General features: G+C 49.6%; 1 protein-coding gene and 1 long non-coding RNA gene across 2 annotated transcripts; both read left to right on the top strand.

Moving 5' to 3' along the window:
- The first annotated feature begins 9,948 nt into the window (after positions 1-9,948).
- Positions 9,949-12,101, top strand: LOC310921301. The gene is made up of 3 exons (XR_014592109.1): positions 9,949-10,074; positions 10,272-10,352; positions 11,992-12,101. It is a non-coding gene; the product is annotated as an uncharacterized lncRNA (long non-coding RNA).
- Positions 12,102-12,258: 157 nt separating this feature from the next.
- On the top strand, positions 12,259-24,782 carry LOC310921178 (spermatogenesis-associated protein 16-like; the record flags this gene model as incomplete). Its single annotated transcript, XM_083881287.1, has 10 exons — positions 12,259-13,017; positions 14,835-14,980; positions 15,648-15,737; positions 16,096-16,180; positions 17,167-17,314; positions 17,689-17,829; positions 18,060-18,172; positions 20,854-21,018; positions 22,297-22,374; positions 24,255-24,782. The coding sequence occupies 10 exons, from the start codon at positions 12,259-12,261 to the stop codon at positions 24,459-24,461; spliced, it is 1,932 nt and encodes a 643-aa protein (XP_083737413.1). The 3' UTR covers positions 24,462-24,782.
- Positions 24,783-24,982: the final 200 nt, after the last annotated feature.

Below are 24,982 nucleotides of genomic sequence, written 5' to 3'. Positions count from 1 at the left end.
TTTGGGGACAGTGGTGAGGATGGAGCCCAGGTGGCTGAGGGCCAGGTTGAGCAGGAAGAAGAACATGGGGCTGTGCAGGTGGTGGCCGCAGGCTGCGGCACTGATGATGAGGCCCAGGAGAGCAGCCAGGGAGATGCCCAGGAAGAGGCAGAAGTGCAGGAGCTGCAGCTGCCATGTATCTGCCAATGCCAGCAGGAGGAAGTGGCTGATGGAGCTGCTGTTGGACGTTTTGAGCCTCTTGGTATGAAGGCACCTTCTCAGGAGAAAAAAAACAGTGACAAATTCCAGAGATTTCTCTGAGAAAAATGCGAAGCATTTCCCACAGACCATCCCTCTGCTACTCAGAATCACTTTTCTTTTGCGGGACTCTTGCCTTCATCTCTGTGGCTGGAGCTCTGCTTGGTGCTGGATGAGTGTCCTGTGAGGTTTTCTACCCACAGCTGCTGAGGAATCAGCCCAGCTCTGCAGCAGTGACTTCAGGGGAATTTTGGGAGTAGTAGACAGTGCTCTGGCTTCACATTTTCACTTGAAACTGGTCCTAGCAGAGAAGGGCTGGTCAGCACCTGCAATCCCAATGCTAAGCAAAGGCGATGGATGGGAAATTTGGATTTTCCAACAGTTCTTCCCCATCTACCTGAATGTTCTTGCATGTCAGAAACACTCAGCATTTCTACTGCAAAGAACAAAGGGAGTCCTGCAAGACGAGAGCATTGCCTGAGGCTCAGTGAGAGCTGCTCTATCCCCTCTGTCCCATCCCCAGATGCCTCATGGCTGCACCTTTCTTAGATGGAAAGTGATTGCCCTCCCATGTTACACTGAGAAGCCACCAGACCCTGCTGGGAGCAGAGATCCACTGCAGACCAGGAAATGTCTCACCCTTCCTCAAGGTCTCGGCACCCCACTTCCAGCCAAGGACACACACGGCTCAATCGACCAGGCCAGCACCAGCTCCTCCATCACAGCATCTCTGTGCTTCTTCGTGAGCCTTTCAGGGAACACAAAGATACTCGGGGCAGGTTTGCACCTTGCAGGGCCATTCACAGCCTGGAAGGACACCCAAGAAGGATGTACAGGGGATTGCATCTCAGTGAGGGAGAATCACTCATTTCCAATCAGCAAACAAAATTATTGCCCACAGCCCCACAGGGTAGAGGAAAGTTGGGAAATTTGTTCCCATGGACACGGCTGCAGAAAAGGACTGACAAAAATCAGTAGCTGACTGTGCAGCTGAAAATGCCAACTGCAAGGAGAATGAGTACAATAACTCAGTAACAACAGCAAAACCAGACAGGTGGAGGAGCAAGGAAACAAGGAGAGGGTGTGGCTGGGAGAGGTCAGGGCAGGGGCAGGCGGGCACTGGGGGCAGCATCACCCTCACCCAGCTGTGCCCCCTCCCAAAACCCCCAGTGCTGGCAGCTGCTCCCAGCCCTGTGCTCTGCAGAGGGAACTGGGTGTCTCCCCCACACAGCATTTCTGGTTATGGTTTCCCCTCATTCCATGATCTCTGCTGCCCGGGGTTTTTAGTCTAGGAAAGCTTTTTTTTTTTCCCCTGTCAGCACTCAGAGAATCCAGCACAACATCCCTGCACTCACCATGGCTCTCCAGGAAGCTGCCTGTTGGTGGAGGCTGGCTGGACACACCTCCCTGTTTGCATGTGGGAAAGGGCAGGGCACAACAACCTGGTGATGCTTGTGCTTCTGTCAGCAGAGAAGTTGCTGAAGGCACTTTCAGAGGCTTCAATCGGACCTGCTGGCCACTCCAAGTCACAGCTCAGGGTTCTCAGTGACTTGTTCAAAGAGAGCCCCTTTTGCATTTTCCCAATTCCCCAAGAACATGAAATTGAAATCACAGACTCAGGGAAGCTCCTTATCTTTATAGTGATCCCTCCCTTGATCTTTCCCTTGCAAAGTGCCCTCAGCAATGCTCTGGAGGTGATGTAGAGCTGGGAGAAGACCTGACCCACAGAGACCCTCCTGAAACCAGAAGTCCCCTCTCATTCCTGGCAGTGCTGGTGGCACATGAAGCTTCACAGCCTGCAGCCCTGCAGGGAGCCCACACGCCCTGTGCCTCTGGCAGGGCAGAAGCTGCAGGCTGGGGGCTGTGCCAGCTCTGGGACATCATTCCAGGCAGCTGCACTGCCCTGCAGGCAGACACTGACCCTGGCAGGGGCTGCCAAGCCCTGGCTCCAAGGGAGCTCTCCTGTGTACTCCCAGCCCAGACTGCCTTTCCCCTCTCTCTGCCTCCCACCAGATGGGCCAGTGGAGGCATCTCATCCTGGGTTTGTGTTCCCAGCATTTGAGGGACACCCAGTTTCCATCCCACACCTTCCACTAAGCCGCAGAAGGTGACTTTCCTCTTGCCTCTGTACGTGTGTGTGCCCAGAATGGACACCTGTGTGTGAGTGTATTCTCTCAACTGCCATGGGAATTAATGAGCACAGAAGGCAGGAATGAGCTGGTTACAGGTAAAAACCCAGGCACAAATTCCAGAGGTGGTCCCACATCTCCAGAAAAAGGTGCAGGTTCCTGTGGAGGATTGTAATTGTCTTGGCATTCCCTGGCCAGGCAAAGCAATGGGGTGCCAACAGCCTGAAGGAGTTTTGGACTTCTTGGATGGGCTTCTGGGTAGGCTGAGAAAGGTGACACTCAGTGGGACTTGGAGCTGACCAACAGGGAGGAGCTGGTCAGGAATGGGCTCAGCACTGTCCACCTTGGCTGTCACGACAATGAAATCGTGGGGTCTCAGATGCCAAAGGCAGTGAGCAAGGCCAGCAGCAGAGTGTGGGCCAGGGCACTCCAGAGGAGAAGAATTTGATGTACTGGGAGACAAGAGGTGCCATGGCAAAGGCACGTCTGAAGGCTGAAGGAGCTCAGGAAATCTTACAGATCTTGCAGGAAAGCCTCCTGCCAGGACAAGAAGGATCTCTCCAAATTCCCATGAAATTGGCATCCTTCTCCTGAGGCTGCTTGGCTGAACACACAGAACTCCAGGACAGAGAGGCAGCAAACAAGAGATGGAAACGGGGCAAGTTGCAAAGCAGGGGTTTAGCACACCTCACCCCAGGATGTACAGATGAAGCCAAAAGCAAAACTCTCAGGGGTTTGAGAGATGCTGGGAAGGGCAGAGGAAGCACCAGGAGCTGTCCAGGAATAGAAGGTCCTGCTGAACGAGTCACACCCATCCTGGAGCTCTGGCACAAGTGGGCACGGGGGCTGTGGCCTCCTGTGGGCATGTCAGCCCAGGAGATGGGTGTACACCTTCCTCTGGGAGGGACTGTGCCTGTCCATGACACGGCTCTAGACTGCAGAATCTCCTTGAAGCCAGGCTGATGAGCTAAATACGTCTGCATTAATGCAGGATTGGGTCTCCAAAATCCATTTGGTTTGAATTTGTCTCTTTAGGTTGAAACCTGTTCATTTTGACGACAGTCCTGAAGTCTCAACCTCATAGTTCAGGGATTAGGGGAAACCATCAGGATGTTCACATTGGCAAAATCTCTGAGTGTGCCAAGGTCCCTCTACACTCAGGGTCCCTCGTGCCAGCTGCTCAGGGGTGGGTGAGGATGGCTCATCCTGAGGTGCAGCTGCTAACGGGACCATGGAATGATGGAATCATAGAATGGCTTGTGGGGGGAAGGACCTTTAAAGGCCATTGAGCCCAACCAGCTGCTGGGGAGGAACATTTTCAACCAGAGCAAGCTGCTCAAATCCCTGTCCAGCATGGCTCTGGGTGTTTGCAAGGATGAGGCATCCAGCCCCTCCCTGGGCCTGTTCCTTGCTTTCACCACCCTCCATGTAAAAAATCTCTGCCTCATGGTGGGATCCCGTGGGTGACAGTGTGAGGAGCACAGGCCAGGGCAGCTCAGGGAGGGGAGAGGCTCATTTCATGGCACTGCTGGCCTGGGCAGAATCACCACGGCTCAGAAAGGCTGCAGGTGGGGCAAGGGAAGCCAAACCTGGGCCAGTGGTGAAAGAGCAAACAGGGCTGGGCTGAGTGCTTGAGAGAGGATGAGGAGGATGAGGAAAGAGGACTCACCATCCTTGCCTGCCCAGAGGGTCGTTCTGTCACTAGACAGACACAAAATGAAGGGCATGCACACAGTCCGTTGTCAGGGCAAAAAGAGGGAAGTTTATTTCTTGACCTTGATTTATATAGATTCTGGACAATGACCAAGGATTGGAGGATGAAGTTGCCACCTCTCCCACCCCACTGGTCAAACTAGAAGTCCATCAATTGTCCCTCCTCCATAGAGGAATGTAAACAGGAAGAACAGTTTACGAAATATTTTGTTTACATAATATCTGTGAGAAACTCCACTACAAAAATGCAAAAAAAATGAGAAAGATCAGGGCACCATCCTTCCCCAAGGGCTTTGAACCTGCCCACAGGTGTCTGAGCTCTTGGATCCCTTGGCCATGGCAGTGTCTGCCCCAGTGAGGGCTGTGAGGAGACAGGTTGTCCTCGTGGCACTGGGGCTGTGTCCCTGCAGCCCTGAGGACACTGGGCACGGTGACACTCTGTCCTTCCCTGGGCACTGCCCAGCACAGCCCAGGCTGCCTCCAGGGAGAGCCCCAGGCTCTGGGAGGGACAGGATCTGTCCCAGGGACTGGCATTCAGGCCTTGGCCCTTCTGCTCCATCAGACAAAGGGTTTGCCCAGTACCAGAGCCACCTGCCCAGTACCAGAGCCACCTGCCCAGTGCCTCTGCCTGCTGCAATCACAGCCCCAGTTCTCAGCTCTAACGAGGCCCTGGGGAGGCTTCATCAGAAAGAGCTTTCAGTGCCAACTCTCAGTGCTCCAAGACACTGGGGTTTTCTTCTGACTTGGATTTCTTGAGGGACTGCTGCTCTCTCCTCTCAGGATCTGAGGATCCGGGACTCAGAACACCAAATACACCCCGGGGCTCATTAAAAGGAAGAAAGGCTTAATGAGTTATTACCTTCCCCAGCCCCTTTGTCAAGTCTTCAACATTTGTACAGAAAATTAGAGAGATTTGAGGACTGGAGATGAAGATTCCAATGCCCCTTTGAAGAGGTGATAACAGCATTGTGCAGCTGACACTGATCGGGGTATCCTAAGGAGAACAAGACCAATGGAAAAACAATTCCTCATGGCCCAGCACAGGATGGACAACGCTGCCCATCACCTCCACCCCTGCCCACCTGGGCCCTGCCTCACTTTCTGTGACATGAGACTTGTCCACTGAGTTCTGCAGTGATGTTACAGCTCCTTTGCACCAACTTCCACCTCCTTTCACCCCAGATGTGGCTGCAAACAGGCACAGAAGGGTTTCTGCTAATTATAAAACAGAAAAGGTATAAATTAAAAATAATAATAACAAAAAGATCTCCCATAAAAACCCCAGAGTAAACCCACCAGCAACAAAATAAACAAACTAACAACCAGAAAACCCAAACTCCACCCAGCTCCAGAGGTGGAACATGATAAACAGTCAAACGCCACAAATGATTCCCACACCCTCCATGACCCTGCAGACAGTGCCCCTCGGGCAGGGAGGTGCTGCAGAGCCAGGCCAGCCTCCTGCCCTGCCCAGGGACCCCTCACAGCCCCATGGATTCCCTCCCAAAATGCCGAGTTCAGTTCTGACCCAGCATTAAGAAATCCAAGACTAAAACAGAAAGGTGATTCCAGAATCTTGCAAAATCCCACACAAGAACATTTTGCTATAAAATCACAAGTATTAACAAAAGCTGAGAAAGTCAATGACGTTAGAAAACAAGCTTCAAGTACTTGGGCTAGAAGAGCTCAGGCAATAAATTTAATTGGAATGAACCCTCTCTTTCTAACATGTGAGCAATGCCATCAGATTTCCAAAAGCAGTGAAAGAGGGGCCCCCAGCAGCAGAGCCTTCACACACAGCAATGACACAGAACAGGGCAAGCAGCTGCCAAAATTATAACTTCTCCATTGCAATGAAGGATTTATTTTCTATTTCTTGCACTATTAATAAAGTGCAAGATTTAAGAGTCTTGAAAAATGAATAAATTTTAAAAGACCTCCACTATACCAAAAAGACAAACCTCATTTTTATTTGCTGTCATGAGGCTCCTGAAAAAACAATCATATCATCCTGCAAGTTCAGAGCTACAAAAGAAAACTGACTTGAGTTTCTGCACGAAATCACAGCAGGGTTTGTCCAGTTGGCCATTCAGAATAGGAACCAACAAACAAATCCATATTTTCTAAGATATTTTCTATGGTCATCCTCCATTTTTTTAGGGCAGATTGCACCAAAGACTGATTCTATTCTGACTGGGAAGAAAGATGCTTTGAGTTATTTAAGCTTTGAGTTGCATTTAAAAATGACTTTCACTAAAGTCAGATACTCCCAGGCTTGAAGGTAAGGCTTAAATAAAATCAGCCACTTGCCTGCAATATTTGCAGAAAAAACACACTGAGATACCCTTTCACAAGAAAATCTAAAACAAAATCTTAAATCTAATTCTGGACAACACCAGCTGGAGACAGGATGAGAGCTGTCACCAATTCTGAGTTTGATTCCCAAAGTGATTGACCACAAAGCCTGTGTTTAACTTTGGCAGATGTGAAAAACAGAGTTCACTTTCCTGGTAAATTTTAAGAACTAGGTTTAATAATTAAAAAATGAGACAATTAGGAAACAGATTAAGCAAAAGGAAGTGCGGCTGGCCCGGTGACTCAGCACTCAGCCAAGTCCACACCCTGCTATTTCAGAGGCTTTCTTTAAATACCTTTTCTATTGCATCACTCTTGTTGAATAGTCATATTTTTCCATAAACTAGTTTCTGTATTCCAAGAACTGTTTTGCATGGTCCCTCATTGGGTCCAGCTTTTTAGAGCATTTGTGTGTTGTGGCTGTGTTTACATTATCACTTCCAGCTTTGGCCTTGGGCCAGACTTTCTTCAGATGGGAGATGCTGATAGTTGGTGTATCAATAGCAGGGTCTTTACATGTTCACTGGATGTTATCCTGACCAAATAGACAGTTCAAGCAACTACTATATCAACTGCTACCACTATGCCTAATTTTCTTTACTAATATCAGAAATAAAAACTTATATCCTTACCACAAAGTTACCAATCATATAGCACACATCTTGTGAAAAGCCAACTTTATAACACACACCTATAACAGCAGACTTGTGCACAGCAGCTCTGAAAACCGACAGTGACAGAGGTGTTTGGACATGGGTGACATCCCTTTCAGCCACCAACTGCACAGTGACAGCTGCTGCTCCCACAGGAAAATGGTCTTTGGGGCCATTAGAAGCACTAACCCAGCCCCTGCCCGGCTGCATTGTAATGAATAAGAGCTTGATTTAGCCAATATGTCAAGCAATAATCAATTTATTAATTCAAATGATAAAATATGAGCAAAGCAGTGCACTGGGTACAGTGGAGGTTATCCCTCCAGCTGCACACTGAATGCTGATTTTTGCTGGTATTTATTGAGCATCTTCATAAAGCATTTCTCATCAGGGTGTTGTTTTTGTTTTGGTTTTGGTTTTGGTGTGTGGTGTTTTGGTGGTGGTTTTTTTTTTTTGTTTTTTTTTTTTTTTTTTTTTTTGTTTTTTTTTTTTTTTTTTGTGGTTTCCTCCTGGTTTCTGTTTGTGAAGTCCTATTTCTCTACCCCATTGTGATCAGTTCCTATTGGTGACATCGAATTTCTGTACCCCAAGGTTGTAAATCAGTGGTGGTGATGTCCAGTTTCTTTTTCCACAATCACACGTCAGGAGACAGGAAAGCAGAGGTATCTTGGCCAGGGTGACTCACCAGAAAAGCACACTCACTCCTTCAAAAGCCTTGTTTTTAAGGATTAACCTTTTACATATGCATTTTTTTCAAACATTCTTTTGAGTCCAGATGTTCTTTTGGTTTTTGCCCCTCCTTCCTTCAAAACTTGCTCCATTGTACTAAATTAGCATTTTATTAGATTAAAGTCCTAGTTGGACCTGGTAATCTTTCTGATACCAGAAGATCAATGAACTCTCTTGTAGCCTTTGTTTCATTGCTGTCCTGATCTTATCGATTTCAGGAATGTAGAAGGACCTTCTCTCTCTGTATCTTCTGGTTTGGTCAGTTTAGATATTACAAAGAGAAAAAAACTAGTCTTTTTACACTATTAACACTATGTCACAATCAGAAAATACATTCATCACCTTTTTATTGGTGATAGAAATATCTAAACACTAATAATAATATCTAAATATCTAATCATAATATCTAATCATAATACCTAAACTCTATTAATAAAACATGATACAGTATAATTATACTTATAGTAGTCATTTTAATATTTGTAAAAAGCCAACTTTATAATATGCATTTATAGCAAGAGGAATGACAGACTTGTCTTTACAAACAAGCAGCGGATCTGCTGGTAGATAAAACCAGCTCTGAGAGATAAAAGAAACCGTGGGAAGGATTCCACTGATTGGTGAATGGAAAAGAAGATATTTGCCTTTACGAACTGTAGGTTTGCTGAAAAATGAAATCGGATATTGAAAAATGAGAGAAACAATGGGGAAAACCCATAAATTCCATAAGAATTAAAAATTAAAAGGGGAATTTATACATTAAAGGGGAAATTTAAGTATTGGGCACTCTGGGAAGTCTGTAACTCTCAAGTCCCTCAGCCAACGGGGAAAGAGAGAGGGAAATGCGGCCAGGAAATTGGGATAAAATAGGAGGCTGCATCCTCCAAAAGTCTGAGAGACCCCAGGGGAAATGTCCCATGGCCTCTCCTTTTATTCAAATAAAGTGAAAGGATTCCTCTGTCTCCTTTTTGGACATAAACCTCTGGTGTTTGTGGATTAATTGTCCTGACAGTGTTGGGGTGTCCGGGCCTGGGACAGGGACAGGGGCAGGGTCTGGGGAAAGATCTGGGGAAGAGTCTGGGGAAGGGGCTGGATTGGGGTCTGGGGAAGGGTTGGGGAAGGGTCTGGGGCAGTTGGGCTGGGGCAGGGCCTGGGGCAGGGTTGGGGAAGGGTCTGGGGCAGTTGGGCTGGGCAGGGGCTGGGGAAGGGTCTGGGGCAGGGTTGGGGAAGGGTCTGGGGCAGTTGGGCCGGGCAGGGGCTGGGGAAGGGTCTGAGGCAGGATCTGGGGAAGGGTCTGGGGTAGGGTTGGGGAAGGGTCTGGGGCAGTTGGGCCAGGGCAGGGGTTGGGGAAGGGTCTGGGGCAGTTGGGCCAGGGCAGGGGCTGGGGGAGGGTCTGGGACCATGGGGCAGTTGGGCCGGGGCAGGGTCTGGGGCCATGGGGCAGTTGGGCCGGGGCAGGGTCTGGGGCCATGGGGCAGTTGGGCTGGGGCAGGGCTCTCCAACTGCCCTGGATGTGCAACTGGAGCTCAGCAACTGCCAGAACGGCCATGGAGCCCCGGCAGGTGGGTGGGGAGGGGGCAGCTCTCCCTGTGCCGGGCCCAGAGGGGCCTGGGTGGGCCTGGGCTGCCCCACAGGGGATGGTTCCCTTTGGGAACAAGGGGGCAGCTTTGGCTCTGGCCATGGGGACAGGCCTGGCGGGGAGTGGGGGCTCCTGGCCATGCCAGGGCATCACATCCCCTCCTCCATCCCTGCGGGCACAAACAAGCTCTTCATTGATTCCCTGCTCCCCAGGTCACAGCCCAGCCCCAGCCCAGCCCAGAGACCACCGTGGGTTTCCCCCAATCCCTCCCAGGTGATGCTCGTGGCCCAGGGGAGCCCACAGGGAGGATCAGAGGGTGCTCAGGGGGCTGGAGCAGTTCTGCCATGGGAAAGGCTGAGACAGCTGGGGCCACTCTGCCTGAAGAAGGCTCAGGAGAGATCTCACAGCTCCTTTCAGCCCCGGGAGGGACTCAGGGAGAGTTGGGGGAGGACTTTGGACAAGAACCTGCAGGGACAGCACGAGGGGGAATGGCCTCCAGCTGAGAAAGAGCAGAGTTCAATTGGAACTTGGGAAGAAATTCCTCCCTGGAGGAGGAATGGTGGGGAGGGTAGAGAGGCCCTGGCACAGGTTGCCCAAAGCAAACAGAGGTTGCCCTGGAACTGTTCAAGGCCAGGCTGGAGGGGGCTCTGAACAACTTCCCTTCTGGGGTTCTCATCAAGTAAGACACTTTCCTGCAGGTTGCTTGTTCCATTTTCAGACTCTGGGGTTGAAAGGATTCTCAGGGAGGGGAACAAAGACCTGAGCTGCAATTCCTGAGCTGGGCTAGGCTGGGAAAACATTTCAGGACCATTTAGGACCAACGTCCTCAGGGCCAGCCATGCAAACCTGAGTGTGCTCATCCCTGTGTTCCTCCAGGTGGCCCAGGAGCTCGGGCTGAGCCAGCAGTTCCCTTCCCACATGTTCCTCCAACAGGAACCTTCCTCAAGAGCCCCTGAGGTGAGTACAGCTGTGCTGAGCTGGCCTGGACCCTTTTGAGATGGGACTTAGGGAAGGGAACTGCAGGACCCTGCAAGGGGGAAGCTGCTCGTGGCTCTCCTGTCCAGCCCTGAGTGGGGTTCATTTTTCTGTGCCTCATTTCTGGGCCCCCATTTCACCCCAAAGGAGACTTCTTTTCTCTGTTTGGTTGGTTTAACAACACCTTTGATGTTGAACATGAACAAACAGAATCTGATCTCTGATGTTTAATTTCATTGTAGTCACACTAATACACGTCCTAAGCACAAACAATGTGTTCAGAGTAGAAATAGATTTCAGCTGTTTCAGCAGGTTTTGGAATTGATTCTCCATGAATGAACACTCATTCTTGTTGGGAGCAGAAGAGGCACCTCAGATGGTACTTTGGAATAGGACAGAACCCCTGCCCTCCTCTTGGCAGGATAAAGCAGAGAAGGAACATTAGATCTCCACCCCAGACTATGAAAAGACATTTTTTTCCCCCAGATATTTGCATTTTATTTTGTTATTTTTTTCTTTTCTTCATTTAACATATTTCCCCTTCACATCATCTCGTTTGGTGCTAAAATCCACAGTGAAGCATTTCCAGAAATCACTTCTGGAAACAAAACGGAGCATCCCTGGGACATTTCACTGAGACAAGCTGTGACAGGGACAAGGGGGAGTGGCTTTAAGCTGAAAGAGCTTTAGATTGGATATTGGGGAGAAACTCTTGGCTGTGAGGGTGCTGAGGACAGAGCAGCTGTGGCTGCCCCCAGACCCCTGTGAGTGCCCCAGGCCGGGCTGGAGGGGCTTGGAGCAGCCGGGGATGGAGGAAGGGAGATGGAATGAGACGATCCTTGACGTCCCTCCCAACACAAACTGTAGAAATTTTCCGTGGAGGGCAGGGACGAGGAACTCTGCAGAGCTGAGATGTTCTAGAAACACGTGGCTTTATTATTACAAGGGCTGGGGGTAAAGAGGGCTTTGCCTTCAGCCACCAGCCTGGGCTGGAGCAAAGCCCTAAAGAGAGAATGGGGAGAGAGAGAGATAGAAGAGAGCTCAGGGGTAAAAACGGGGCAGGAGCAGGGGAAAAACGTGGGGAGAAAACAGGAGCAAGGGAGGTGAGAGAGAGGAGAGGGGATGGGCCAAGAGAAGAGAGGAGGGTAAGAGAGGTGAGAGGGCAAGAGAAGAGAGCGATCAATTACAATCCATTCTATCTCTTTTTGTGTTGAATATTCTAATTTACAGTGACCAACCAGCGTGAGATACAAAACCTACAAACTCTGCATGCAGCCTGTAAGAACTACTGCATCACCATGTCATTTTATATTCTAAACTCTATAGACTCCTTTGTTATGCCCTTGTCCCCTGATGCCTTTGCAGACTGGAAAGGCAACATTCTTGTCTTTTGTTTTCCTGTCTTCAGCTCATCCCCGTCTTCCTGCCTGCCATGCTCACATCTCCAAACTGGCTTTCATTCCTATTTCACTCACAGGTTTATATCTGCAGTATTTCTTACCATGCAGTCATATTCATAAGTCCTTCCTGTCCCTTCTGTCCCAACACCAAACCATTCCGGGATTCTCTGAAATGACTTTAACCCCCAGGATTCTCCCCTCTCCTCCTCTCCCTCCCGCAGGCGTGGCCGGAGCCAAAAGAGAGCAAAGAGCGACCCCGGAGCGGCGCAGACAGAGCGAGGCGCAAACGGAGAGCGGGAAGGCCGGGGAAGGTGTCGGGGCCAAGAGCAGAAACCCCGGCAGAGAGCGGCACAGGGACATTCCCGGGCTCCCCGCTCCGCGTCCCTCCCTCCCGCCTCCGGGAAATAGAAGCGGAGCTGCTCTGCGCCGATCAGGCGGACACCGACTTCGGGTCCGGGGAGCCGGGGGCTCTGGCGGTGCCTCCAGTGATGCCCCCAGCGGTGCCCCCAGCGGTGCCCCCAGTGATGCTCCCAGCGGTGCCCCCAGTGATGCCCCCAGCGGTGCCCCCAGTGATGCTCCCGGCAGTGTCCCCAGCGGTGTCTCCAGCGGTGTCCCCAGCGGTGCCCCCAGCGGTGTCTCCAGCGGTGTCCCCAGCGGTGTCCCCAGCAGCGCCCCCGGCGGTGTCCCCAGCGGTGCCCCCAGTGGTGTCCCCGGCAGCGCCCCCGGCAGTGTCCCCAGCGGTGCCCCCGGCAGTGTCCCCAGCGGTGTCCCCAGCAGCGCCCCCGGCAGTGTCCCCAGCAGCGCCCCCGGCAGTGTCCCCAGCGGTGTCCCCAGCGGTGTCCCCAGCGGTGTCCCCAGCGGTGCCCCCGGCAGTGTCCCCAGCGGTGTCCCCAGCGGTGTCCCCAGTGGTGTCCCCGGCAGTGCCCCCAGCGGTGTCCCCAGCGGTGTCCCCAGCGGTGTCCCCGGCAGTGTCCCCAGTGGTGTCCCCAGCAGTGTCCCCGGCAGTGTCCCCGGCAGTGTCCCCAGCGGTGTCCCCAGCGGTGTCCCCAGCGGTGTCCCCAGCTGTGTCCCCAGCGGTGCCCCCGGCAGTGTCCCCAGCGGTGTCCCCGGCTCCGGGCCAGCCCCCCGGGGACAGCCGGGGGCTCCGGGCGGGCTCGGGGCTGCGGGCGGCGCTGCGGGAGGGGAGCGCCCGATGCCGCCAAAGGGATTTCGCAGCGGCCGCGGCCAAATTCTGCACGGCGCTGGAGGTACGGGCTGGGTGCGGTTCATGCAGAACTCTGGGTTATTCAGGGGGCTCAGAGCAAAGTTTATTGAAAGGCGGATTGTTTTTATGCAGTGTTTGGGTAGGATGAATAGGATCGGTCCTTTAGGGCACCAGCTCTTTGTAAACATCTCTACCAGTAAATAAGGGGGGAAACACCAGAGAGGAGGAGGAGGAGATCTGCAGGGATTGCCTATAGGGATTGTTTTGGGTTCCTCCTCACCATTTCCCAGTGTTGTCCTTGGCTTTCCCACAGGCTTCAAGCCTTTGCCTGGAGCCTAAAATCGATTTTCTGACCACTGTGAGTTCCCACAGTGCTGGGCTAAAGGGCTGTGACCCCACACAGCAGGTGTGACCTGCAGGGCAAAGCCAGGGCTGTGCCCAAACTCTGGGGCAGGAATAGCAGAGGGAACCAGGAGCACTGACCTTGAAAGCCTGGGGCTGGAGAGAAATCCTGAAATCTGAAAACTGGGGGGTCGTAAATAAACCACAGAAAGGGGGAAGTGTTGGACTGAACCAAAGAATGTCAGGTAATTTTGTACTTTTCTCCAGTTCTTCATTGCATTGTATTAATGTGTGGAGGAAATTGAACTCCCATAGAGTGAAAAAAAGAAAAAAAAAAAAGGCTCCTCTCTTTAATCTTAGCTCTATCAGCAACAAATGCCTCTCAATAACTGGGGAGTTTTCTCTCTGCCCCAGCTAATGCTTTCTCTCCACTCTGCCTCCAATCCCTTCAGCCAGGCACTTGAAACTCTGAGAAGGGCACTGCACTATTTTTTAGCACTGTTCTGCCAAACTTCACTCAAAAGAATTTGTCAAATATTAGGCCTTTCCAGTTCACAAGCAAATTTCCTATTCCTAATTTTTTTTCCTACAATACTGAAGTATTTTTTTAAGCAGTAAATATTATAGCAGTCAGTGAGTAAAATGATAAAGTGATAAAATGATAAATCTTCCTTAGGTGCTTTTTTGCCCCCTATATTCTGATATGAGCTGTGGTAGGGGCAGCACCAAGGGTCACTTAAGAAGAGAGGAGGAATTTGTCTCCTCCTAAGAGAAAAGGCTGGTGAATGGATTTACAAGGAAAATGGGTGAAGGAATTAATCCCTGGGATTGCAGACAGAGTGACTGGGACACCACAGAACTGGCTGGTGCTCCTCAGTGTAAGGGTTTAGGCTTCTTTTTACTCTTGCCAAGGTCAGGATGAATACACAGGAAATGAAGGATCAAGTTTGAACTTGTAATGTTTATTATATCTTCTCAATTTACAGTATGCACTGTGAGGTGCAATAGCACACTGGGGAAATGAGGTACAGTGGAGAGCTTTGAACTCTTTCCAAGGTCTTTTAAATGATAATTACCCAGTACCAAGGTGACACCGATATTATTTATGGTTTTGACCCAATAATGACCTCCCAAGGCCCACAATGTGGACCTTTTTCACCCAATTACAGAAAACCACCCAAACCCATGAAAAAGAGAAAGGAAGAAGGTGAAGAAGAAGGATAAAGGCAACAGCCAAAATCCTCCACCTTGACTCATATGTATTACTGGACACTAAACCCCCAAAATCTAAGTTTCTAGGACTCCAGCACCTCTGCAGTCTCTAAATCCAGCTCTCCTCAGGAACAAAAACCCCAGAAGATCCCTGAAAGACACTTCTGTCCTCTGTAATGCTGACTTTAGTTAAAGGCAGAGTCTACTAGAGTTCAGTTTTCTCCACTGATCAGTCACAAAAAGCATTTCCACCCAGCAAATGGTGTATTTTAATATTTGGAAATCATGGTTTTGTTTCATCTGCAGCTTTGCAGTAAAGGCTTTGCTACAGAGGATCCCTTGAAGTCTTCTCCAGATGATATTTCCAGGCTTTCCAGTTGGATCGAGTCAATGCTGGTCATCTGCTACTTAAAACTGGGGCAGCCTGGCCTTGCTCTGCATCACTCACACAGGTGAGAGGAAATGTGGGTTAGATTCACTGCTGGGACTGGAATCCAGAATGAAACTAAGACTAGGAATAAATGCTGTGCAGGAGGAACCAGTGTGATAGTGAGAAAAGAGGAATCAAGCAAACACACCTTACGTGTGGCTCTGATGTTTAGATGGGATCAATCACCTCTGTTGAAGGGTCACAAAACACAAGTTTTGCCCACGTTGCACCTCTGTCTTGTACAGAGAGTATTTCAGAATGCCTCAGGTTCCCCTTCTGGTACATCCAGAGCTTCCAGGGAGATGGGCCAGACACTGCTGCTCCTGTCTGGGGAGCTGGGGGTCAACAAGAGCTTGTGCTGTGTCAGTTTTGCTTATGTTACTTACATGCCAAAGGCAAGAGTGTATATAACCCCTGGAACATTTTTTTTCTAGAGCAATACACAAACCCCTAATGAAATTGCATTTAGGATAAAACCACAGTGCAATGAACCTTTAAGTAATATTTTTAGTAATGTTTTCTTCATTGATCACAGCTGGAGAGAGAGGGAGAGAGAGAGAGAGTTCAGCTGACATTTAAGATGTAGCACTGAGTTGAGGCACACAGTGTCTGCCTCAGTCACTGCTTGATTCTCAGGAGCTTTTAAGAAATCCCAGTCTCACCTTGTCCCTCCCTCTTCTCTCCCCAAGGAGCATCATTCAGAACCCTTCTCACTTCTGCAATCACCTGCGCCAAGCCGCTTGTTTTCGCTGCCTGCACAGATACTCCGAGGCCGCCAGGTACTGCTGCTGGTGCTCGGGCTTCCACAGGGCTCCCCTGCATCCCTTTCCTTGCAGCTCCCACATCCTCGAGGAGCCAGGCTTTCCCCAGATCTGTGGGAGCCTTGCCCTGGCTTTGTGTGTGTGATCTCAGGGGCAGCAGAGCTCCAGCCCTGCCCAGTTCACGTTAATGTCAATAATCCCGACTATTTTCTGGCAGAGTTTGGTGAGCTAAAAATGCGTTTGCTGATGCTTGTCTGAAAGCTGGGCAAAGACTGGGAGTTCTGTGTGAGATTTGGCGTTAAGCTCAGGTGACACTGAGCAGGACAGATTGGCTGTCCCCTCAGGCTGTCCCCTGCTGTCTCTGCTTTGTCCCCAGGAGTGCCATGGTGGCGCAGTGTCTGTACGTCCTGGCCGAGGGCGCGGGGCTGCAGACCAGTGACCTCCTGCAGCTCTACTGGCAGGTAACACTGACAGCCTGGGGGGATCCACAGGGATCACTGACCAGCTCCTGGCTCCCAAGAGTCACAGCCTGTCCCTGGGAGTGCTGTCCAGCTGCTCCTGGAGCTCTGTCAGGCTTGGTGCTGTGACCACCTCCCCAGGGAGCCTCTTCCAGTGCCCAAACACCCTCTGGGGGAAGAACCTGTTCCTAATACCCAACCTAAACCTCTCCTGATGTGGCTGTTGGACACAAAAGACTCCAAATAATTCAGAAGGCAAAAGTGTAGAAAAAGAAAACTCTTCATTGTCTAATTCTTACTACCTTTTATAAGGTGTTCTGATACAGACTTGACATGACTGGGGAATAGGAACGACACCTCTCTAATACCATTGGGTAAACTAGAGGAACAGAAAACACCTGCTGGACAAAGATTGTTTCAAGAAAGATTTTTTTTTGAGAAAAGATAGTTTTGAGAAAAGCTTTCTTGAGAAATTTTCCTTGGGAAAATGTTAGCAGCTGCTAGGCAGGCTAAAATTCTCTCAGGCCCACAGCCCTGACACAATAATTCTGGATACAGCTGCTGCAGGCATTTCACAGAATCACAGAATTTCTAGGTTGGAAGAGACCTTCAAGATCATCAAGTCCAACCCATGCCCCAACACCTCAACTATGGCACTGAGTGCCACATCCAGTCTTTTTATAGACACACCCAGGGATGGTGACTCCAGTCAATTTATTATTCTTTCCATGAAAAGCTTTTTCCTAATGCCCAACCTATATTTCCCTTGAGACTGTGTCCTTTTTTTGTGAGGTTTCATGATGTGACCTTCAGAGAGCGCAGGATCACTTTTTCTCTCCATCTGAATGACAGTTTCTCTTGTTCCTGTCTCCTACTTGAAGATGGAGGCTCATGGAGTCTCCATCCAAACCACCTGGTTGCTTTGTTTGAGTTTTTTTTAACTAGCCTTTACCCAACATGAAGTGTGTTATTTCTTTGCCCTTTTTTAGGCTTTGACTCAAGAAGCCCTCAGTGGAGAAGTCTCTTTTTCTGCTCTGTACACACCTTTTGAGAAAGAGGACAAGGCTGACAAAATAAAGGAGGCCAACAAAGCCTTTGCTGAGAAGCACCCTGATTATGTGCAGCACATATTTACAGGTAACAGCAGGTCTCAGCTGCCCTTAAGCACTGTGGATTCTGTTTGTGCAGCTGAACTCAAAAGGGTTGGAGACAGTTGGAGAGTTTGAGCTGCTTGGCCTTCAGGCACTTCCACTGCTCTGGGGCGTTGGGCTGAATATGTTTATCTCGGGCATCAGCAAAACTTAAGCTGTTGATGCAAAAAGGTGCAGAGCCCAAAGATTCAAAGCCCAGTGAGAGCTGGATGTGTTGTTTTTGTCATCTGTGTTTTGGCAAGGTTTCTGGAATGCATTTCACTCCTTCTTAGACTTCCCTTATTTTTCTCCATCAAAGTAACTTTTCTTACAGCTGTAAAGAAATATGACAGTGGAAATTATTTTCCTTTCCCTGTGCAGATCCTCATGGAATTCACCTGCTGCCAGAGAAGGCTGAATCTCACCCTGGCCAGCAGTACTTACTGACTCTTGGCTTCAGAAACAAAGAGATTGGGAAAACTGTGGAAAAGTTTGTGACTCGGAAACTGCCAGTGTTTCCAGGTGTGCCAACTCGCTGAAGAACTGGCCTGGCTCAGGGGGACCCCCACAATCCTTACTGAATGACGGGGTGAGGGGTGTCTCAGGACCCATTTCCATCGGTGCTGGCAGCCCTGGGGGGTTTCCCATCCCCTTCACTCCTCCTGCAGTTCACCCATCATCCTGCCAGACCCCCTAAAGAAAATGGAGATGAACAAACAAAGCCTCTGTGGCTCTGTGATTTCACTTCCTAGGCCAGAAAATGACTTTCAGTCCCAGCATGGAGGAAGAAGCAGAAACATTTTGGCAGAACACTGGGAAAAGCATCATGGCAGCCATGGCTTTTATAGGAAGCACCAAGATAAAGGTGAGTATCCCCTTCTGGTTTTGTGGTGTGTGGGAAGGATCTGTGCTTTTGGGGAGTAATTCCTGCTGCTCGTGCTCCTCCAGTGTCTGGAAATGCTCCATTAATTGAATTAGGAACAGAGCTCCACTGGGTTTAGACTCCTTTGAAAAAGGAATTCTAATGATTTAACAATGACCACAGTTTCTCAAAAGTCCCTCTGTGTGCAATTTCCTCCAGTCTTTATGTCCTGTGATATTATATCCCTTCTTCACATAACCACCAACACAGTTACTCACTATTTCATACCCATGGCAGACTGCACCTCCCACCCAGAGCTCCATCAGGAGTTACTCACTGCTTTTGAAGCATTTTAGTGATTGAGATCCTGCTCTCACTGGAGTGAAGGTGTGAAATAACCTTCCCCTCTGTCACAACCATGAGCCAGGTGATGGTGGCCCCCTCTGCTCCATCCTTTCTGCCATGATGGACACAGCTTTTAGCACTGGGACTGACAATCAGCACAAAGGTCGACAATCAGATTTGCACACAGATGAGGCTGTTTCCATGCAATTCTTAACTTATTCTCCTGAGCAAAAAAACCCATGACCTGGAGATCTGGGGAAGCTCAGACTCCTTTCCTTTTAGAGGGCAGCTGCTGGAGCAGCAGTGAGAGCCAGAACTGGAGCACTCAGCAGAGGGAAAGGGGTGCAGGGCTTGGCCAAAAGACAAAGGTGAGGGGAGTGAGGTGGATGGAGGGCAGGCACCCCTGAGGAAACACAGCTGCTTCTTGGCTGTGCTTTCCTGAAGCCCTTTGCTCTTGGCTTTGGATGACCAAAAGCCGCAGTTCCTGATGTGCAGAATAAGGCAAGTGGCAGCTTTGGGAGAGGACAGGATCTGTTCCTGCTGGGGGCATTGCCTTTGATGCACCTCAAGAAGCTGCAACTACAAACAGAGTGTGGGTTGGATACTGGAAACACAAGAAAATCCTGGTCTTTCTGAAAGCCCCAGAGAAACTGCAGTTTTAAAATGTTTTGGCCCCTCCCAATTCTCTCTTTGCTTTTGGAGATGAGATTCCTCTATTGCAGCTACTGCAGTCTCAGAAGAGTAACGGGAAGAGGAAAAACTTTGGAATCAGGCAGGTTTTGCATTCCCCATGAATGGATTTGGAGGAACAGGACCACACAGTTCAAGCAGAGATAAGCAGAGAGGTTTCCAGGGCACAGGGAAAAGAAACTCATCCTGTCAGAGATGAGAGCAGAGTGCTGCCTTAGGACTGCCCCAGCCAGTCCCCACTATAGGAATTTACACTGTCCCACAGAGCAGAATTTTCCACTGGCTTTACCCCTCCCCTCTGACATTTAAATATTCTTGCTGAAACACAAGTACACTCCCAGAAAAGCCAGGTGAGACCCCAGCAGCACAGAAGGCAGCAGCCAACTGGCCTTTTTTCCAGGGGGGTTGGCACAGCAGCCCCGTGGTTCAGGCAAGGGCCACCCTGGTGCCACCTCCACAGCAGCCAGGACAGGGAACTGGGCTGAGCCAGGGCTCAGAACCAGCCCAGGGATCAGTGTGGGAGCTGCCAAGGGAGGAGGAAAACCCAGGGGAGAAGAGGGAGTCACTGGGTTGGAACAAACAGCTGCCAGGTCCATGTCCATTGTCAGAGGGAACACATTCCCTTCAGTTCTCAGAGTGTTCAGTGAACCCAGCAAGACCGAACCTCTGACCCATGAGCAGATGGCAGTGCCAGTCCAGCCTGGGCACAGAGCCAGAGCTGCTCTGCTGATGGGGACTGATGTCTCCTTATGGCCTGACAGAGATTTCTGGGCCACTTTTATTTCCTTTGAAGTATTCCACAATTGTCTTCAAGCTACAAACATGATTCCACATTATTTCCATCACACATAAGCTAAATTAAAAATGGCCAAACTTCAGCTATAGACTCAAGCACTACAACTTACTTGGAGAGGAAAAAATGACATATTCAGGGTTTATCAGAACAAACATCTCTTTCTGCTGCCCTCTTTCTCACTTGTGGATGCAAATCTAACTTCTTGTTCTGCTCAGGCTGGTTTTGACCAAACCCACTCAGTGCTAAACCCAAGCTCATTAAACCATGGCACCACTTAAGAGAAGTCAATTCTGCCCCCTTGGTTTTGCAGCCACACAGCCTGGAGTTCAGGACACCATTTATACACTCTGTTGTGGCTAAGATGGGAAGGGAAAGCTGGAACATGCTCCAAACCTGCCATGGTCCTCCTGCCTGGACCAGCTTTCAGTTCCTCCAGGGCCTGTCTCTAAACCATGGATTGGTCTGTCTGTGCCCAAACCATGAGCTGACACCCTGCACTTTCCTCAGCCTCTCCCCTGAGACTGGAAAAGCCATCCAGGAAAGTGAGGTGATGTTCAGTGGAGGGGGTGATGGAAAAACCCATTCCAGAGGAGAAAACTGTGTTTGTTTATTATCTGCTGTCTCCTCTTCCCATCTATCACAATGACATCTTTATTTTCCTAATCTTCCTAGAGAGCTCCTGGAAAGAGTCTTTTTGTTGCCTCTCTGCAGCCTGTTCCTGCAGCATGGTCTGAAAGGTGCTGAGAGCAGGACCAGCACAAACACAGATGAGAAGCCTTGAGGCAGAGGACACCGAGGATCAGGGTGTTCCCTGTGCCTCTCCTCTCACCTCCTCTCTTTTCTGGGCACACAGGACGAGCGTGGCCCCTGTGCACGGGCCATTGAGCAGTTCCACCACGCCAGCCTGCTCAGCCACCTGCAGAGAGAGGAGGAGCAGGCCCAGGTGATGACCCAGGCCATGGCTGAGCTGGCCACTGTTCCCTACCTGCAGAGAGTCTCTCAGGAGGATGCCAAGCTGGTAGGTTTGGATTTCCAACACTTGTTTTAGCCTTTGCCAGCTGAGAGAGAGAGAGAGAGCAGGGAGGGCCAGGGCAGAGTTCTGTGCTGTTGCCATGTGCTCTGGAAGTCCTTTTTCCAATGTGGGGACCTGAAAGGGTTCTCAAATCCTCCTGCAGTGCTTTGGCAGAGGAGGAGCTGATCACCTGCAAGGGTGACTGACAGAACCACCAGGACTCACTTGTCAGTATCTACTGAAAATCCTTTCTCTGCCCTCAAAACCTCCCCACATCAGTCTGGAAACGTGATTGCAATGATTCAGCTCATGCTGCCTTGACTTCTGACCTCAGAAGGCACCTGCAGCAAAACAGCCTGAACCGGGGTACAGCTGAGAAGGAGAGGGGGGAAAGGAGGGAAAACTGATTTTCTGTGCTGGGTCCACCCACCACATGCTCCCTGTCTGGGAACAAACCTGTCTGCCTGCTCGTGGTAACTCGTCAGGTTTGCTGCAGAGCTGAAGAATCCATGGAGCTCTTCAGAAGCACAGACTGGGCCCTTGGCAGACACAACTCAGCTCCAGCAAGGGCCAGCAGTGGGATGGGGGCTGCAGCCAACAAGGCCAAAAGGGGTGGTATCCCAGGGGCTTGGGAAAAAAGAGGAAGGGGAAATGTCTCCTCTTTGCTGTGGATCAGTGGACAGGTGGTGTCTCTTCACCTCCCCTGAAGGGAGGCCTTTGGGTGAGCCTTGTGCCTTGAGCACACCCAGGAGTGCTGATACTGACACAGTGCCAGTAGATCTTAATTCCTTGTCACAAGTAAAATGCTTGTGAAGAGACTCCAAAAACTTTTGTTTGGATTCCCTTTAATTTAACCCAACATTTTGGGAGATGATTTTTTAGAGTGCAGCAGTAGCACAGGTCTCAAGTACCAGTTTTCCCCAGTTTGTTCCTAAACACTGATGCTGAGGGCAGGATACCCTGGATCCAACCTGTGTCTCTCTGTCTCTGAATTAAGAGTATTTGAACCATTTTCCAGGGGTTGGGAAAGGGGCAAGGTGAGGCAATGCCAGGACTGCCCTGGAAGGGGACTGTGGGGAGGCAATAAAGGTATTTTAGATCTACAAGAACGCAGTGCAAGGGCTGAAGCCAAGACGAGTTGGCCACGCTCACTGTGTGAAAGATGAGTCACAAAATCATCAGAGTGCCAAGGATTTGAATTAGGGTTTAATTTGTGCATTCAGAGGAATGATTCCACATGTGAATGTGAATTCCCCACTGATTGATTGTGTCTCGGTGCCACAGCTGCAGTCACTGATGGCAGACGCCCTGGACATCCTGGCAGGAGGAGCTGGAGAGCGAGCCTGGGCTAAAATACAGAAGGTAACAAAGTGACACCATGCACTTTGCTCAGCCTCTCCCCTGAGACTGGAAAAGCCATCCAGGAGAGTGAGGTGATGTTCAACGGAGGGGGTGATGGAAAAACCCATTCCAAAGGAGAAAACTGTGTTTGTGTTTGTTATCTGCTGTCTCCTCTTCCCATCTATCACAGTGACATCTTTATTTTCCTAATCTTCCTAGAGAGCTCCTGGAAAGAGTCTTTTTGTTGCCTCAAAAAGGGCAGGAAATGTCCCTGAGCCTGGTCTGTTCAAAGGGCAGAAAAGAGTGGGTGAAACGTGCCAGGGTGAAACCAGATCAGGTGAAACCTGTGCCGTGCCTGGGCTCAGGCAGCAGCCCCAGGGTGATGTGTCTGATTTTCCTGGGAGCCAGTGAGGGTCTGGCTGCATCCCTGCTGTGCCAACACCATCGCTGCTGTGGCACCAGGAACAGCACAGTGATGTCAGCCCCTGATGTGCCAGGGTAGTTCTTATTCGGAGGGCTGGAGCCCACCCCTGTTTGATAAATATGAACAGCACAGTCAGACTGTGCCAAACAGCAGTTCCAGGCAGGAACATCATTCCTCTGCTGCTTCCTGGTGGCATCCCCAGCGGGGCAGACGCTGCTGGGTGGCCCTAAAGGAGCTGCTGTAAATCCTGCTGCTGTTCTGGTGTCCCCTTTGCCCTCACTCCACACTCGGACACGTTTTCCTTCCTCTTTCTGCCCTTTGTGCTCATGCAGAGACCAGCACTACCCCCAAAACAGAACAGGCACTTTTAACAGAAGAGGAAAGTTGTGCAGACACTTTAATTTGGTCTCTGGCTGAAGAGTCCTGCGGGCTCGGTGGTTGTGGTGAATAGGGCCAAGCCCTGCCCTGCACCCCTGCACTATGGGATCAGCCTTCCCCAGACTTCCCACATGGTTTTGGCCAGTTGAGGACTTCTTAGGCTTTTATTTCAACTTCTTCAAAACAAGGCTGGCATCAGAAACCCTCTCTCTGCCCCTCTGCACGTTTCTGTGCTGAGCACATCCCAGCAGAGCCGACCCACAAGGCTCTTTGGAGAGCCCCAAGCTCCCCGTGCTCTGTGTCAGTGGATCTTTGGCAGCAAAGGAGCCAAAGCCCAGGCACTGGTGCCCCTGGAGCTTCACCAGTACAGCAGAAAACTCTTTCCCATGGCATGTGCACAGTGCAATGTGCAGCCCATCCCCTGAACAGTCCCCCTGGCCACATCCATGGGCAGGAGGAGGAGGCAGAGCTTCTCTCCCAGACTCTTTGTGCCCTCAGCACCCCAGGGCAGCAGATGGAACTGTGCATAAACTTTCCTGCTTTTCTCTCTCAAAACCACACCCCCTGACCGACCCAAAGCCTGGCCAGGGCATCTGGCACAGCTCCAGCCCAGGCCAGGGCTGAGGACACTTTGGGGACAGCTCAGGACGTGGATCCATGCAAGAGGACGCCACGCTCATTCTGATTCACAGCCTGTTCCTCTGTGCTGTGCCCGGAGAAGCCACACTCCACTGAATGCCTGTCAGCATGGCAGAGCAAGACTTTCTTATTTTTATTTTTAATTATTTCAGCTTAAAATGCAACGGGCAGATTGATTCTTTAGATCCTGCCACGATGCAGGGTCTGCATCTTGAGCAGAGCTCTGTGTGGAGAGAATCTGTTCCACAGCAGTGAAGGAATCGAATCCAAACAGAAATGGAGAAAACAAAAATAATGACAAAGTCAGATATCACTGCTGCAACCAGTTGTCCAAGAGGAGCCTTTGTGTATTTTTGTTTCTAAGTATTATCAGGTTTGAAATAAACTAATTGCAGCAGCTTTTAAAGTTTTTATGGGAGAGAATGGACTTGCTTGTGACACCACTTGTTTGGAATTGCAGGTGGCACTAATCGAAGAGTACCTGAGGGAAGGAGAAGAGCATTTCTTAAGGACCCCACACGTGCAAATCCCTGGAATGGAAAACATCAGCTGGACTCCAAGGGGACAGAAATATTTGAGACTGGAAAATACAAACATGTTCATTCCCAACCCACGGAGCTTGGCCACGGGGCCAAAAAAGAGACGCATAGTTTTTGCAAAAAGTTGATTTTATAGGTATTTTGTAGCTATTGATATCAATTTGATAGATGTTAATCTTATTTTGCATTGCATTAACTTTAGGCTGTATAAATTTAAATTCAGATTTAATTAATTTGTATTTACTTGTAGTAATTTTAAGTTGTATGAATTTGAATTTGTATTGTATTAAACTGTATTTAGTTGTGTAAATTTAAGTTGTATTACTTTAAATGGTATTGAACAGTACTTACTTGCATTAACTTTTGCTTGTATGAATTTAAATTCTGTTAAATTTTGTTTAATTGCAAAAACCTAAGTTGTATCAGTTTAAATTTAAATAGTAGTTACTTGCATTAACTTTAAGTTATATGAAATAAAGCTTATGTTGCATTGTTAGATTTACTTGTATTAATTTTAAGTTGTACCAATTTCAATTTCAATTGCATTTGATGTTGTAAACTTTTAAGCTGTATTTGTTTAAATGTCATTTGTAGTAAATGGTACTTAACGGTATAAAATGTGAGTTGTACAATTTAAATTTTATTCAGT

Source organism: Zosterops lateralis (genome assembly GCF_965231275.1).
Source record: "Zosterops lateralis genome assembly, chromosome: 33".
NCBI classification, from domain to species: domain Eukaryota; kingdom Metazoa; phylum Chordata; class Aves; order Passeriformes; family Zosteropidae; genus Zosterops; species Zosterops lateralis.
The sequence above is the reverse complement of the archived record's forward strand: the minus strand, read 5'-3'. Positions and strand labels throughout refer to the sequence as shown.